The 18,527-nt window shown below is 40.0% G+C and overlaps 1 protein-coding gene across 3 annotated transcripts; it reads right to left on the bottom strand.

The window, feature by feature from the left end:
* Positions 1-6,977: 6,977 nt before the first annotated feature.
* Positions 6,978-17,521, bottom strand: LOC125559929 (tripartite motif-containing protein 45-like). 3 transcript variants are annotated; one of them, XM_048722243.1, is made up of 5 exons: positions 17,427-17,521; positions 14,842-15,043; positions 13,638-14,523; positions 12,300-12,542; positions 6,978-7,705 (listed from the first exon to the last, which is right to left on the bottom strand). In XM_048722243.1, exons 2-5 carry the CDS (start codon positions 15,025-15,027, stop codon positions 7,380-7,382), a joined length of 1,641 nt encoding a protein of 546 aa, XP_048578200.1. In that variant the 5' UTR covers positions 15,028-15,043; positions 17,427-17,521; the 3' UTR covers positions 6,978-7,379. The 3 variants fall into 3 exon arrangements, with proteins under 3 accessions (XP_048578200.1, XP_048578201.1, XP_048578202.1); XM_048722244.1 differs by having other exon boundaries at positions 14,842-15,029; positions 17,427-17,499; XM_048722245.1 differs by lacking the exon at positions 17,427-17,521 and having other exon boundaries at positions 14,859-15,001.
* Between the last annotated feature and the right edge of the window lie 1,006 nt (positions 17,522-18,527).

Below are 18,527 nucleotides of genomic sequence, written 5' to 3'. Positions count from 1 at the left end.
TCGCGATAGTTACCATGTTATAAGTATTGTTAATGATATTGTAACTGATATTGTCGGGACGCCAATTATTTTTTTGGCAGAGTATGTAGGGGCGGGTGTTACATATAATAGCATAAATAGATATTGTTGTTTACTTTGCACTTATGTGAATAAAATAATAAATGTCATCAACAAAGGAAACAATTATATTTTTAATACAATGTGATAGCATATTATGGTTGGTCAAAGCCATTTTTAAGATATTTCAATTTTAAAATATCTATCTATCGCGGATGTCCACCGAATTGGATCAAGTTTTACATTTCTTAGCACGGATGACAAGTCGAGAAAAATGGAGCACCTTTTAAGGGTAAGTCATTCGTGTCAAAAACAGCGCGATAAGAAGGGCCAATATTCATGTGCGTGTGTTGTATTGTTTAATGTTTAAAGTCACTGGAAGATGTATTTAAATGCTTAGGGTTTAAAGATATGAGGTAGGAGAAATATTAGCCAGGTTCGATAAACAGTGAATTAAATTGTCTGAGTATTAGTATCATTTACAAAACTGGGACACTTGTCGTGATTTATAGAGAATGTCCCTATTTACGATAGGCATGACCGGGTTATTCTAGAAAAATGCAAATGTGTGATTATATTATGTTAAGGGATAGACTTTTTTATATTTATAGTGGGGGGGGGGGGGGGGGTTGACAAATACCAACAACAATAGGAAAAGCAAGAGCAAAATTTTCAGAAAACAAAGCCATTCTGACAAAAAAAAAAACGGTAAAGATTTCAGCCGAATAAACATTCGCGCATGAAGTAATACCACAACAGAGGGTGCATGGGATGGCAGAGCTCCAGGAAAATTTCACTGCCCCAAAAAGCGATAGCCGATAATTCTGTACCCCTGGAATACTCGTCTAGTTAAAGCAGCATTGGAAAATTTCACTGCTCCAAAAAGCGATAACCGATAATTCTATTCCACTGGAATACTCGTCTAGTTAAAGCAGCATTGGAAAATTTCACTGCCCCAAAAAGCGATATCCGATAATTCCATACCCCTGGAATACTTGTCTAGTTAAAGCAGCATTGGGAAATTTCACTGCCCCAAAAAGCGATAGCCGATAATTCTATACCCCTGGAATAGTCGTCTAGGTAAAGCAGCATTGGAAAATTTCACTGCCCCAAAAAGCGATAGCCGATAAATCTATACCCCTGGAATAGTCGTCTAGTTAAAGCAGCATTGGAAAATTTCACTGCCCAAAAAAGCGATAGCCGATAATTCTATACCCCTGGAATACTCGTCTAGTTAAAGCAGCATTGGAAAATTTCACTGACCCAAAAAGGCGAGAGCCGATAATTCTATACCCCTGGAATACTCGTCTAGTTAAAGCAGCATTCGAAAATTTCAATGCCTCAAAAAGCGATAACCGATAATTCTATACCCCTGGAATAGTCGTCTAGTTGAAACAGCATTGGAAAATTTCACTGCCCCAAAAAGCCATAACCGATAATTCTAAACCCCTGGAATAGTCGTCTAGTTAAAGAAGCATTGGAAAATTTCACTGCCCCAAAAAGCGATAGCCGATAATTCTATACCCCTGGAATACTCGTCTAGTTAAAGCAGCATTGGAAAATTTCACTGCCCCAAAAAGCGATAACCGATAATTATATATCCCTGGAATACTCGTCTAGTTAAAGCAGCAATGGAAAATTTCACTGCCCCAAAAAGCGATAGCCGATAAATCTATACCCCTGGAATAGTCGTCTAGTTAAAGCAGCATTGGAAAATTTCACTGCCCCAAAAAGCGATAGCCGATAATTCTATACCCCTGGAATACTAGCCTAGTTAAAAGCAGAAATGGAAAATTTCAATGCCCCAAAAAGCGATAACCGATAATTATATACCCCTGGAATACTCGTCTAGTTAAAGCAGCATTGGAAAATTTCACTGCCCCAAAAAGCGATAGCCGATAATTCTATACCCCTGGAATACTCGTCTAGTTAAAGCAGCATTGGAAAATTTCACTGCCCCCAAAAAACGATAGACGATAATCCTATACCCCTGGAATACTCGTCTAGTTAAAGCAGCATCAAAAAATTTCACTGCCCCAAAAATCGATAACCGATAATTCTATACCTCTGGAATACTCGTCTACTTAAAGCAGCATTGGAAAATTTCAATGCCCCAAAAAGCGATAACCGATAATTCTATACCCCTGGAATAGTCGTCTAGTTAAAAGCAGCATTGGAAAATTTCACTGCCCCAAAAAGCCATAACCGATAATTCTATACCCCTGGAATACTTGTCTAGTTAAAGCAGCATCGTAAAATTTCACTGCCCCAAAAAGCGATAAGCGATAATTCTATACCCCTGGAATACTCGTCTAGTTAAAGCAGCATTGGAAAATTTCACTGCCCAAAAAAAGCGATAGCCGATAATTCTATACCCCTGGAATAGTCGTCTAGTTAAAGCAACATTGGAAAATTTCACTGCCCCAAAAAAGCGATAGCCGATAATTCTATACCCCTGGAATAGTCGTCTAGTTAAAGCAGCATTGGAAAATTTCTCTGCCCCAAAAAAGCGATAGCCGATAATTCTATACCCCTGGAATAGTCGTCTAGTTAAAGCAACATTGGAAAATTTCACTGCCCCAAAAAAGCGATAGCCGATAATTCTATACCCATGGAATAGTCGTCTAGTTAAAGCAGCATTGCCACCAGCTCACTGTTGGCAGACGGAAACCTCAACCGGCAAAAGACGAAAGAATCTATTAGAATCCGCGCTATTTAACAGACCATCCGCTCTAAATTATCAGTCACCTCCTCAAAGAAACTTCTAATAGGCACACTGCTTTTACAATTTTGTAATATTTTTCGCGTACCATTACAAATGATTGGAGATAGTTACGTAATCTACCGGAAGTAAGCTGGTGGCATTGCCGCTTAACCAGCCTCACAAGTGGTATAATTTTATAGAGAGGCCACTCCACCACAACAACCAGCCTCACAAGTGGTATAATTTTATAGAGGCCACTCCACCACAACAACCACCCTCACAAGTGGTATAATTTTATAGAGAGGCCACTCCACCACAACAACCACCCTCACAAGTGGTATAATTTTATAGAGAGGCCACTCCACCACAACAACCACCCTCACAAGTGGTATAATTTTATAGAGAGGCCACTCCACCACAACAACCACCCTCACAAGTGGTATAATTTTATAGAGAGGCCACTCCACCACAACATCCACCCTCACAAGTGGTATAATTTTATAGAGAGGCCACTCCACCACAACAACCACCCTCACAAGTGGTATAATTTTATAGAGAGGCCACTCCACCACAACAACCACCCTCACAAGTGGTATAATTTTATAGAGAGGCCACTCCACCACAACAACCAGCCTCACAAGTGGTATAATTTTATAGAGAGGCCACTCCACCACAACAACCACCCTCACAAGTGGTATAATTTTATAGAGAGGCCACTCCACCACAACAACCACCCTCACAAGTGGTATAATTTTATAGAGAGGCCACTCCACCACAACAACCACCCTCACAAGTGGTATAATTTTATAGAGAGGCTACTCCACCACAACAACCACCCTCACAAGTGGTATAATTTTATAGAGAGGCTACTCCACCACAACAACCAGCCTCACAAGTGGTATAATTTTATAGAGAGGCCACTCCACCACAACAACCACCCTCACAAGTGGTATAATTTTATAGAGAGGCTACTCCACCACAACAACCACCCTCACAAGTGGTATAATTTTATAGAGAGGCCACTCCACCACAACAACCACCCTCACAAGTGGTATAATTTTATAGAGAGGCTACTCCACCACAACAACCACCCTTACAAGTGGTATAATTTTATAGAGAGGCTACTCCACCACAACAACCACCCTCACAAGTGGTATAATTTTATAGAGAGGCCACTCCACCACAACAACCACCCTCACAAGTGGTATAATTTTATAGAGAGGCCACTCCACCACAACAACCACCCTCACAAGTGGTATAATTTTATAGAGAGGCCACTCCACCACAACAACCACCCTCACAAGTGGTATAATTTTATAGAGAGGCCACTCCACCACAACAACCACCCTCACAAGTGGTATAATTTTATAGAGAGGCCACTCCACCACAACAACCACCCTCACAAGTGGTATAATTTTATAGAGAGGCCACTCCACCACAACAACCACCCTCACAAGTGGTATAATTTTATAGAGAGGCTACTCCACCACAACAACCACCCTCACAAGTGGTATAATTTTACAGAGAGGCTACTCCACCACAACAACCACCCTCACAAGTGGTATAATTTTATAGAGAGGCCACTCCACCACAACAACCACCCTCACAAGTGGTATAATTTTATAGAGAGGCTACTCCACCACAACAACCACCCTCACAAGTGGTATAATTATACAGAGAGGCTACTCCACCACAACAACCACCCTCACAAGTGGTATAATTTTATAGAGAGGCCACTCCACCACAACAACCACCCTCACAAGTGGTATAATTTTATAGAGAGGCCACTCCACCACAACAACCACCCTCACAAGTGGTATAATTTTATAGAGAGGCTACTCCACCACAACAACAACCCTCACAAGTGGTATAATTTTACAGAGAGGCTACTCCACCACAACAACCACCCTCACAAGTGGTATAATTTTATAGAGAGGCCACTCCACCACAACAACCACCCTCACAAGTGGTATAATTTTATAGAGAGGCTACTCCACCACAACAACCACCCTCACAAGTGGTATAATTTTATAGAGAGGCCACTCCACCACAACAACCACCCTCACAAGTGGTATAATTTTATAGAGAGGCCACTCCACCACAACAACCACCCTCACAAGTGGTATAATTTTATAGAGAGGCCACTCCACCACAACAACCACCCTCACAAGTGGTATAATTTTATAGAGAGGCCACTCCACCACAACAACCACCCTCACAAGTGGTATAATTTTATAGAGAGGCTACTCCACCACAACAACCACCCTCACAAGTGGTATAATTTTACAGAGAGGCTACTCCACCACAACAACCACCCTCACAAGTGGTATAATTTTATAGAGAGGCCACTCCACCACAACAACCACCCTCACAAGTGGTATAATTTTATAGAGAGGCTACTCCACCACAACAACCACCCTCACAAGTGGTATAATTTTACAGAGAGGCTACTCCACCACAACAACCACCCTCACAAGTGGTATAATTTTATAGAGAGGCCACTCCACCACAACAACCACCCTCACAAGTGGTATAATTTTATAGAGAGGCCACTCCACCACAACAACCACCCTCACAAGTGGTATAATTTTATAGAGAGGCTACTCCACCACAACAACCACCCTCACAAGTGGTATAATTTTACAGAGAGGCTACTCCACCACAACAACCACCCTCACAAGTGGTATAATTTTATAGAGAGGCTACTCCACCACAACAACCACCCTCACAAGTGGTATAATTTTATAGAGAGGCCACTCCACCACAACAACCACCCTCACAAGTGGTATAATTTTATAGAGAGGCCACTCCACCACAACAACCACCCTCACAAGTGGTATAATTTTATAGAGAGGCCAATCCACCACAACAACCACCCTCACAAGTGGTATAATTTTATAGAGAGGCCACTCCACCACAACAACCACCCTCACAAGTGGTATAATTTTATAGAGAGGCCACTCCACCACAACAACAGGGTACAGATATGCAACTTTATTCATCCACGAATTTATATACGCTTACAGAAAACGCGAAAACACCGTTGCATTGCAAGTTTACAAATATTGCTACTCTTTAAAGCAGTCACATATCGAACACGATAGAAGCGAACAGACCCCCTCCCCCCCCCCCCCCCCCCCCCCCCCCCCCCCCCCCCCGTCATGCTGATCCAATTCAATAATTTTTTTGGCACCTTTTGATCTTTGATTCACGGGTTTTGCCGAATACATTCATATTAAAAAAGACAGCAGGTATTCAAGTCGTTCTCCTATCCCTGATGTTTTGCATCATGTTACTTTGTAGCGATGTCATTATAGATCTAATTATAACGCACTTACCCTCATTTTTGTTGCTTCCCAAAAAAATTGAGCTATTTCTTTTGTCGCGCTCTCCTGGTTCAAACTGAGCAATCGCTTTCAAATCTGTTTTGTTGCGAATTAAAAAAACCCATACATTTATTCGTTCCTTTAATTCATTATATGCCGGGCATTTTATCAGTGTTGTTCCTCGTCCTCGACTTTGACCAAGCATATTGGGCACGTTTTTCGTTCAGGGGTTTTGTGTCGTCCTGTTTTCATAGCTAGTTTGTGGTTGCTTAATAATGCACACTAGCAACATAACGACATGGGCGCGAGCACTATGTTTAGCCCGTCATAACAACATGGACATCAGGACATAAAAGAAAAAACATGTTTTTTTAATCTTATGTCGTTATGTCGAAGATAAGAGTGCGCGCGCCCATGTCGTAATGTCGATATGTCAATGGTGTGCACTGGGCATAAACTTTGTGAACGCAATTCTGTGATTTTAACTTTCCTTAATGTTCTCAATTTGGTTTTATGTCGAGGGTCTTTCTATTCATAGTTATTAATTTCATTTAACTTGTTGTTCTATATATGTCAGACTCTGTCTTAAGATTTTTTTGTATTTCTGCGTCGGGTGTGGTTTACCATACCTTAAATATATTTAATTTTGTGTTTTTAAAATTCTTTTTTTCCGGTACGGTCTAAATTTCTTAGAACCCCCAATATTTCAATGCTCTGCATTTTGCTTGAGTTCGCAAAGGGAGTCAACCAGCCTCCCCCAGGCACGCATTTGAGCTTCGATATTTATTTAGCCCCAGGAGTTATCTAATAAATTCTGATTGCTTTTCCTCACCTTGTACCTTGCTAATATCGGAGTCCCTTCCCCTTCCCTCTACGCAAAGACACACGTGTTAGGCATCGTTCTTAATTTTTAAAAAAGAAGTAAAAAACACACACACAACTTGTACGTGGTTATCTAGACCAAACGACATATTGTTTCTAACAGCTTATAGGAATAATTATTAAAATTAACAATTTGCATTTGTGTTATAATATTCGGGTATATATACTCGAGATGTACACGTTTTTAAATAAGGTTGGACTAAAGTAACGTGTGCCGTAACCCTTGCTAGCGGGTTTTCACAGCATGTGATATTTTGTGATTTACATGCTACCCAAGATGCACCGCGGGTCACATCACAAGATGGTGAAGCGTTATTCAAAAATAGATTAATTTCATGACACAGTACCAACTAACAAATATTTACACGTCTTTATGTCTATTGTCACTTTACAGGCATTCAAAGCTGTATTCAGTCCACCACCTCGTGAAACACCTCCATTTCGTCGGGTGTGAATGTCCAGGTGCCAGCAAAGACGTCACACTCGCCATCAGATGGGGCGCCCTGGGGACGAGCATACGTGCGTGAAAACGTATGGGACCCTTCATTACCCCCCGCGTTGTCAGCGATAAACAGGTCATGATCACCACCAAACACCGGACCGCATCTTGTGTAGTCACAAATGGCGTTTCTATCTGGCGTGCGCCTCAATGACAACTTTTCAGGGCGGTAGCCATTCTTGTTACACAGCGTGAACAAGAATGACTTGGTGGAGGACTGGTATCCTCGGCCACTCACTTTGAAGAACATAAAACAAAATGCGTTATTTTTATAATAAAAACTAGAATAAAAAAAGCAAAAACCGTGCGAACTCGTATTATTAAAATTCAATGAAATTGAGTCCTCACCCCTAACCCCGAAGAAACATCTTTCCAAAAGGAACAATTGACTGTTGCTAGATTTATCTATATTTGTACGAGTAATAAGCACTAATTTATAACACCTTTTATAGGGGCCGAAATACCTAGTGTCAGAACATGAAAAAAAGGTTTTGAAACAAGCCCCTCCTTCTAATCGAGCAGATTTTGTCAAGACCCCAGGGGCTTATTAGAGATTTCATGGAGATTTATTAGATGCCGTGTTCGCAAAAAGTTGACCAAAAGAAATAGAAATACAGTCCTACCACATTTTATATAATACCTAGTATCTCCTCTGATGAAAGAATAGGAATGTCAAGCTATTTTACTGTAAAATACATCTAAGGATGGTGATTGAATTGCCGATGGGAAAAAGATACAATTGATCGCTTACCCACAACCCTTCAATGGAGCTTAGAGTGATATTTTTAGTCAAAACAACGGTAAAAAATAATCTCTATTAATTAACATAAGATAAAAAGCAAAAATAATCAAAATTATTTCCCATTGTATGAATTAATGTTAGGGGCACAAGCCGGGATCCTTAAGACGGAGATGAAGACGAAGGCAAGGCTGGCGTTTTTCAATGCTTTCCAAATGTTTGGCCACAGCAGCAGCATAAGTACAGAATTAGGCTCGCTATATTTATACCCTTGGACCAGACAGATACCCATGTAGTGGTCCCACATGAAAGGAAATATGTAAAACAATCTTGAATGTAAAACAATTCAAGAGGAAACGGAGAAAATTTGGCAAAATGAACCAATCAGACAAAAGCGTGATGGCGTGGGAAATCACAGAGTTGGTCTCTCGTCCCTGCGTATTTACAGAATAATCTATGAAGTCAAAGTAACTCTAAAATAACACTAATGATTAAGCAACGTTTAAAACTTAACTGCGCATACTGAAAGAGCGCGTGTCTACAACAGTTTCCCCTAATTGAAATAACGATACAAGTAGAGATGTCTAAACCAAGGGGTGAGGGCGGTGGCATACAATTTAGAAAGAATTTAACTGTTCGCCACGTATAAGAAAAAGTACACTCCCTGGATTTAGACGCACCAAAAGGTCATCGATGCGGAGGGTCCACGGGCGTGCTAAAATCTAGACTAAGAAAACCATCAATTGTAAACAAAATCTTAATTATCCTTGAAAGATAAATAAAACTTCAAGATAGGAACATGAAATACTAGACGACAATAATCTATAACCATAATAATATGACAAACCGTCCTATAACATACCTCCCTTGTCAACCTTGTGTTTGTCCCCAAACACGATAAATTATGAAACGATAATTAGAAAGATTATCGAAAGAAAAATAAACTTGGCTCCTAAGATCTTCCTTCTGCCGGCTTCTCTCTGGATACTCCGACATAAAACTGCTTTCGGGAGAATCGGAATTACAGTATTGCGATGTAGACACGAAACTGCTTTCTGAAGAATCTGAATTACAGTATTGCGATGTAGACACGAAGCTGCTTTTGGAAGAATCTGAATTACAGTATTGCGATGTAGACACGAAACTGCTTTCGGAAGAATCTGAATTACAGTATTGCGATGTAGACACGAAACTGCTTTCGGAAGAATCTGAATTACAGTATTGCGATGTAGACACGAAACTGCTTTCGGAAGAATCTGAGTTACAGTATTGCGATGTAGACACGAAACTGCTTTCGGAAGCATCTGGATTACAGTATTGCGATGTAGACACGAAACTGCTTTCGGAAGAATCTGAATTACACTATTGCGATGTAGACACGAAACTGCTTTCGGAAGCATCTGAATTACAGTATTGCGATGTAGACATGAAACTGCTTTCGGAAGAATCTGAATTACAGTATTGCGATGTAGACACGAAACTGCTTTTGGAAGAATCTGAGTTACAGTATTGCGATGTAGAAATGAAACTGCTTTCGGAAGAATCTGAATTACAGTATTGCGATGTAGACACGAAACTGCTTTTGGAAGAATCTGAGTTACAGTATTGCGATGTAGACATGAAACTGCTTTCGGAAGAATCTGAATTACAGTATTGCGATGTAGACACGAAACTGCTTTCGGAAGAATCTGAATTACAGTATTGCGATGTAGACATGAAACTGCTTTCGGAAGAATCTGAATTACAGTATTGCGATGTAGACACGAAACTGCTTTTGGAAGAATCTGAGTTACAGTATTGCGATGTAGACACGAAACTGCTTTCGGAAGAATCTGAATTACAGTATTGCGATGTAGACACGAAACTGCTTTCGGAAGAATCTGAATTACAGTATTGCGATGTAGACACGAAACTGCTTTCGGAAGAATCTGAATTACAGTATTGCGATGTAGACACGAAACTGCTTTCGGAAGAATCTGAGTTACAGTATTGCGATGTAGACACGAAACTGCTTTCGGAAGAATCTGAATTACAGTATTGCGATGTAGACACGAAACTGCTTTCGGAAGAATCTGAATTACAGTATTGCGATGTAGACACGAAGCTGCTTTCGGAAGAATCTGAATTACAGTATTGCGATGTAGACACGAAGCTGCTTTCGGAAGAATCTGAATTACAGAATTGCGATGTAGACACGAAACTGCTTTCGGAAGAATCTGAATTACAGAATTGCGATGTAGACACGAAACTGCTTTCGGAAGAATCTGAGTTACAGTATTGCGATGTAGACACGAAACTGCTTTCGGAAAAATCTGAGTTACAGTAGTGCGATGTAGACACGAAGCTGCTTTTGGAAGAATCTGAATTACAGTATTGCGATGTAGACACGAAACTGCTTTTGGAAGAATCTGAATTACAGTATTGCGATGTAAACACGAAACTGCTTTCGGAAGAATCTGAATTACAGTATTGCGATGCAGACACGAAACTGCTTTTGGAAGAATCTGAATTACAGTATTGCGATGTAGACACGAAACTGCTTTTGGAAGAATCTGAATTACAGTATTGCGATGCAAACACGAAACTGCTTTCGGAAGAATCTGAATTACAGTATTGCGATGTAGACACGAAGCTGCTTTCGGAAGAATCTGAATTACAGTATTGCGATGTAGACATAAAACTGCTTTTGGAAGAATCTGAATTACAGTATTGCGATGTAGACATAAAACTGCTTTCGGAAGAATCTGAGTTACAGTATTGCGATGTAGACACGAAACTGCTTTCGGAAGAATCTAAATCACAGTATTGCGATGTAGACACGAAACTGCTTTTGGAAGAATCTGAATTACAGTATTGCGATGTAGACATAAAACTGCTTTTGGAAGAATCTGAATTACAGAATTGCGATGTAGACACGAAACTGCTTTCGGAAGAATCTGAGTTACAGTATTGCGATGTAGGCACGAAACTGCTTTCGGAAGAATCTGAATTACAGTATTGCGATGTAGACATAAAACTGCTTTCGGAAGAATCTTAATTACAGTATTGCGATGTAGACATAAAACTGCTTTCGGAAAAATCTGAGTTACAGTATTGCGATGTAGACATAAAACTGCTTTCGGAAGAATCGGAATTACAGTATTGCGATGTAGACACGAAACTGCTTTCGGAAGAATCTGAATTACAGTATTGCGATGTAGACACGAAACTGCTTTCGGAAGAATCTGAATTACAGTATTGCGATGTAGACACGAAACTGCTTTCGGAAGAATCTGAATTACAGTATTGCGATGTAGACACGAAACTGCTTTCGGAAGAATCTGAGTTACAGTATTGCGATGTAGACACGAAACTGCTTTCGGAAGAATCTGAGTTACAGTATTGCGATGTAGACACGAAACTGCTTTGGGAAGAATCTGAGTTACAGTATAGCGATGTAGACACGAAACTGCTTTCTGAAGAATCTGGATTACAGTATTGCGATGTAGACACGAAACTGCTTTCGGAAGAATCTGAGTTACAGTATTGCGATGTAGACACGAAACTGCTTTCGGAAGAATCTGAGTTACAGTATTGCGATGTAGACACGAAACTGCTTTCGGAAGAATCTGAGTTACAGTATTGCGATTTAGACATAAAACTGCTTTCTGAGGAATCTGAGTTACAGTATTGCGATGTAACACGAAATAAATAACAGAAGTAGTAGGAATGTAATTGCGCTAAGATATTCAGAGTTTCTTTTTTATTTCTCGATTTTAGTAACACCTCCTTTAAGGGTTGTCCAAGGAAAAATCTTGTAATTATGTAAAAACATTTTCCTGCACCAAACAGAAAAATTAACGAGCTCACCTCATGTATTACCATGGTAGCTGCTAACAAACTATATCTATATTTGTCGATCCAATCCTTTCATCATATGACTTAATACATATTGGGTGGAAGGTGGCTTAGGAAAAAGTACTGCAAGTCTTAAGTTAAAAGTTCATGGTAATGAACAAAAATAGGTTAAATGGTTTCTTTTTACAAACATGATCGGACATCTCGACCCTCATACCCTGCTACGACCCTTCTGGTATCCATTAGTGTACTCACTTGTCCACGCTACGTCAGAGTAGCCACCAAACACGTATCTTCCTCCAACACTAACGAGTACGATGTTCGGCGCTTTGCCGTCGCATTTTTCGTGGAAGGTCCTGGCAGCCCAGCCATCTCTCTTTGCTGAGAAACATCTGACCCAGCGACTCTTGGGACTTTGCTGCACGGGCTTCAGGAATCCCAAGAGATCTCGGAGGTACTCTGGACCTTTGCCGCTGAAGATGGCGGACTGCTCAAGACCTACAAACGGAGTTACACCATCACCAGATAAGTAACCAATACTCTTTTTATCAAGAAGGCACAATTCCTTATCCTCATCATGTCTCAAACAAATAAAGTCAGTGTATATGTGTGTCACCCAAAGGGTTAGTACAAATTGTTGCTGCTGTTGTTGTGTGGTCGTACAAAGTCCTGCCCCAAATCAAGATTCCTAGAGTATTCTGGGCCCAAAGTTCCACCATCAGGATTGGATTTGTGTCAAAAGACACTCTCTGTCAATTACAGAAAGGATTAAAATCCCTTCGCCGAAAACTACACCATCACCAGATAAGTAACCAATATTCTTTTTATCAAGAAGGCAAAATTTCTTATCCTCATCATGTCTCAAACAAATAATGTCTGTCTAATAATTCCACTGTGTGTTACCCAAAAGGTTAGTATAGATTGTCGCTGGATGTTGTTGTGTGGTCGCTCAAACTCCTGCCTCATATTCAAGATTCCTAGAGTATTCTGGGCCCAAAGTTCTATCATCAAGATTGAATTTTTGTAAAAGGCATAGCTCTGTCAATTACAGAAAGGATCGAAATCCCCTCCTGAAAAAAATGTATACATAGGACAATCATCGAAATGTCACCAACGCTGGACTTGATCACCATTATTATTACGGATAAACCTAACCCGTAACCACCTTTTGCTTGTAGAACTACCATTCAGCAAAAGATCTACAACTGAATTGCTTTTTATCAAGAAATATTATAAACAAAGACTTGTGATTTATGGTATGCTTTTATGTATTCTACTCGTCGCGAAATGCCCCTTGCTCACGAATTGAGCTCAATCTTGCTCAATTATATTTAGATTAGAACTGCGGCTTTGCTCCCTTCGGTGGCTGCCCATAACATAATAAATAGGAATAATACATACGGGGTATACATACTTAGAAAACCTACATGAATGGAAGAACAAAAATTACTTTTTACATTATCATGAGATAAGGCATCGAATTACTGGGGTAGAAAAAAGCAGTCAACGTGGAAATTAATTTTCTTTGTGAGGTTTGATAGCAGAGGATTACAGTTATTTATAATCAGGACACAACTGTATTAGATAATTTACCTGTATGCTCAACTGAGATCTTCTTTGTCAAAGAACCCCAATACTTCTCATCCACTTCTAGACGAACTCCACCCTCCGTACAAGGCTGATCCACGGGTTTCTCTGCTAGACTTGATAGCTGGGATAGCACTTCTTTCCTGATGGACAAGACATCCACATCATTTGCATCCCTGCACATTCTCTCAGCAAACTCCAAACTGCTACGAGCACTTGCAAGTCTCATGGATAGAGTCTCTCTCTGGGCAGTCAGCTGCTTCTCTTGCTTTTGACAAGCTGACTCGATCTCCCCTCTAAGATCTGATCGCATCTTCTCAAGAGTACCTATCTGCTTATCAATGAACGCATCCAGATCCCTTCTGGTCGCACGTTTATTTTCCTCGATATGTTGTTGAGCCTCTTCTACCAATGCCATCGCCTGTTCAATGTCGGTGAGTTTTGATGCAACTTTTTTTGCTCTTCCCAATATTTCTTCTTTCTCTCGAGAGATAACATCACTTGTGAAAAGGTTATCATGATTTTTATGATCAACAACGGTGCAGTACCGGCAAATTACTTCCTTACAAGATTCGCAAAACAGTTTCAGCTTTTTACCCTTATGTTTGGTGCAGAAGGAAGCCTTGCTCATTGCAAGTAACTTTCCGCTTTTGATCTCATCAAGACTGAGGATAGTGTGGTGTTGCACTGGTCGAAATCTCTTATGAGTCGAGATGCACTGCTCACAGACAAAGTGATCGCACTCGTTACATCTCCCTTGGGCAGGCTCACCACTATCACACGATTCACAAGCTGGTTTCTTCTTTGAGTCTTCAGATGTCAACAATAGAACAGAGAGAATACTGTTGATCATGAAATTCACCTTCAAACTCGGAACATCTGCTGGGGAAATCTAGAACAATAATCAGTAAAATAGAGTTATAACGGAGTTTGCAATAGGTTTCAGGGGAGGGAGGGCTTTAGAACATAGCTACGCTGGGATGTATCTGCATTGTTTTAATATAAAAATCAATTTTTTTTATCTTTAAACAGTTTAATACTCATAAAGTGTTAAAAAATGGAGCCACATTTCTTGTGAGAAGAATTCAATTCCGCTTTTCTCTTTCGAAATTTCGTTGAATCCATTTCTTCGGTAAAGCAAAACTTTTGTCACACAAAGTTGTTCCAGGTCTCATTAAGTAATGGATGTATTTTTGATATGACAGATTACCTGGAATTCCGACTTACAGAGGGGGCACACAAGTTTTCCTTTCCCTTCAGAGTGCACTGCCAGCTCTTCCAGGCAGTGCCGACAAAATGAGTGCAAGCAAGGGAGCACTCTAGGATCGTTGAAGTGCTCTATACACAAAGAGCATGTCACCTCATCCTCGAGGCGCCTGCTGGCGGATGTTGCCATTTCTTCAAGAAAAAAACTAGAAGAGCATAAGAAAATGGTTATTCCATTGCTACTCATATCAGCAGTACAAACACAAACAATATATCTCTTATTCTCTTATTTCTTTATTTTCGCTGGCGGATGTTGCCATTTTCACACAAAACAATTAGAGCATAAGAAAACGAGTTATTCGTTTTCTACTCATTTCAATAACCACAAAGCAGAGACATTCACATTTCTCATGTGAAGTTTGCAACCCCAAACACCTCATGTGGGATGTTGTAGCAGAGTGAGGTGACATCAATTGTGACAAGAAAACATGTGTCTGGTAGTGGTGTGGGGAGGGAGAGGACTGTTTGTAGAAAGTGTGTGGTATCCTTGATGTAGGACGGGATGTGGGGTACAAATTTCTTGAGGTAGTGGTCAAGAAAGATTGAGAGTTTTTCGGTGGACGATTGGCAGCCTGAGATGATTGGGCGGCCAGGGGTGTTGAGTTTGTGAATTTTGGGTAATATGTAGAACAGGGGTGTGTGGGGGAGTAGGAAATCATGAGTGTGCTCATCGATAATGTTGTCTTGAAACAATTGATGGGTGTACAGGGAAATGTCTTGTGAGAGTATGTGGTCATGGGAGACGGCAGAATAATAATTGGTGTCGTTGAGTTGTCTGTGGGTTGTATGTAGTATGTAGCCATTGGTGTGGGTAGTAGGGCACGTTCTGTGGTAGGTGTGGGGAGGAGAGCTGGGAGGTGAGGTGCAGTGTGGTGTGGTGGGGGTGTGGGGGTGCGGTGTGTTATGAGGTTGGTGGCTAGGGCTGTGCCCTCACTTTACCGATTCTACACACAGTGCTAGCCATTTTCACCATTGTTTCCTTTCATCGTATAACAGCGCTTTTATTTTGTTATCAGCATTTTCGCAACACTCATTCTACCTCTATTATTTGTTTAATTTCACCTGCCAATCATACCGCAACTAGATACCCCATTAGATGCATACCTCCACCCTCACTATACGCACCTCAGTTACTGCTAACTACATTTTCTCTCAACAATTAATAAAAAAAAATTCTTTACTTATATGCTATTTTTTCACACCTACATATCACAAACATTTTAACCTACACTACATATTCATGTCACAATATCCTTCCATTCAACATTAATTACACTCTTCATTTATTAGATTTCACTAATTTCTACATCACCTTCTCACATATCCGCAACATAAACACTCGCCACCATTAACCGGTCACAACTGTTTTAATCCCCACATAATACCATATCTACTACATTACCTCCTCCACTCAACACAATAATCCCTCATTCACAACTCTCTTTACTATTTTTGGATACCCCATTTCCTAAACAACCTTTACTCGTTATCTTATAATCCATAATCTTAACCACCCCCACGTTTCTTAATAACCCCATGACCTCTCTCTCTCACTTCTCACACTCCAATTACACAATCATTAATCACATTTCACCTAATCCTACACAACCACCTCTCATCACACTAAAATTATCACCATCATTTACACCATAACCCTCTTCATCACTACTTTAATCTACACACCATAACCACTCTACACTATCTCACAAGCCTATTTCCACCACCCTCCTACATCACCATACTAATTATCATACCTACTGCACCCTCACACCCTATTAGGCCCCTGCTAGGTACGAATACCCGATCCCAAACACAAAAAAACAATATTGTCCTTGTAAATAAAATGCTAGTAATGACAACAAGAATAGATCATAACAGATACTTGGATTAAGCTATTTTATGGGAAGATAAATCTATGGAATTTTCAACATTGGCAAAATGACTGTTTGTACCTTCACGCTTGGTCTATCATTTGAATCATGGGAGCACCCAAGGGTAAAAAATAAATGGAATGTTTGACAAGGGATGCCTCAAATATCAGAATACATTAGTTTTAAAACTCCAAGTGTAAAAGACTTCGCAAAATGCTTCTTGTATTGGAAAAAAATGTTACAATATGTAGGCATCCTGCGTTGCTTTGTACTAGCACTTTAGATCCCGCGGGTCTTTTGTATTTGTCAGTTTATTGCTATGGACCTATCCGTTTGAAATGACCAGATAAACACATCAATTATATTTGGCTATGAGGTTTATCATTGCCTAAAAGATTCATCTTGAGTAAGCGTTTCTTTTAAAACTAGCTGTACCAATCTTTGATGTACAGCTTTGTTACATTGACAGCTCAAGACATTGGGTGAGATAACACATAAATATCAAATATAGATTGCCAATTAATATGCGAAATACAAGGTTTGGAAAAAAAAGTATATTTTCTCTCTAAAACGCCTTAAATACCTTTCGAATTTCCCGAATAACACATAAAGGAACAGTTAATAGTTAAAATAGGGTGTAAATACGCGATATAAATACCTGTTTCTAGTCGAAATCTTCTCAGACTAATCTCAACTTACAATGGAAGCGTCTGCTCAACCCTTCGGGAAAGACGCAAAGGAATCCAGACCCTAGTCCCCCACGCAGTCACTCAGACCGCCGCCCTCTGTCACGCAAGGCGGGCTCAGAAATGACATAATAACAAACTAAACTGCTAAACAAAACAGAAAAAACAGCGGCGTTGTAACAGTAGATTTGTTCCGGCAAGGGGATTTGTTGTGGCGTTTGGGACATTTTAAGGCTGAATATGTTGTTAACGATGTTCTTAAATTTTATAATACCCAATGAATGATTAGAAAGAGAATCACAGTAATGATCAATAGTAATAATAAGGTTGTTACTATGAGGGGGTGCCCCCTATGAGCACAATTTCATTCAGCATTTTAGAAAGAATCAGGAATAAAAAAGAAAACAATTGTCTGCTATCTGAGCCTCAGCATGTTCTTAGCATGTTCTTATTCGACTTGGTGAAATCTCAGGCTGGGCGTTCTTATAAAAAAGAGTGTATGGGTATTTGTGTTTAAAACAGAAATATACAAGAACAAGAAAATGGCAGCGTAAGAGACCGCAATCCATACCAGTTAAATACAAGTTTCAAAAGATATTCCGATGTCATTAAAAACAAAAATATTCATATCTCATGAACGAAACACCACCATGAACGAACACATGACAACCAAATGTAACATCAATGACAAACCAGTCGCCCAATGTGAAAGGTTGTAATGTTTTTGCGAGGTCCAAAACCGTCGCCCTGGATGGAATAGAATTATAAGAAAATTAATGGCGAGGTCCCAAACCAGTCGCTCAACATGAAAATTGAAATGACACATGTTGCGATGTCCAACCCATCGCAAAACAGACTGTAAAAACATGAAAAAACACGGCAAGCCCCGCAAATATTGGATACAAAATTAACTCAACTATACTTTACCGCCATCGTGCAACCGAAACCAAATGAGTATGAGTACAAGGTAAGTAATTTCCCCGTTCTGACTTTAGTGCTTAGAATCTCCGTAAGAAATGAAATCCACGGCTTTCGGGCATCTCGCAGGGGAGTCCAATTTCTCACTGTGTTTA

Source organism: Nematostella vectensis, chromosome 14 (assembly GCF_932526225.1).
Source record: "Nematostella vectensis chromosome 14, jaNemVect1.1, whole genome shotgun sequence".
Lineage (NCBI taxonomy): Eukaryota > Metazoa > Cnidaria > Anthozoa > Actiniaria > Edwardsiidae > Nematostella > Nematostella vectensis.
Note: the sequence above shows the minus strand (reverse complement) of the source record. Positions and strands in the feature narration are given on the sequence as shown.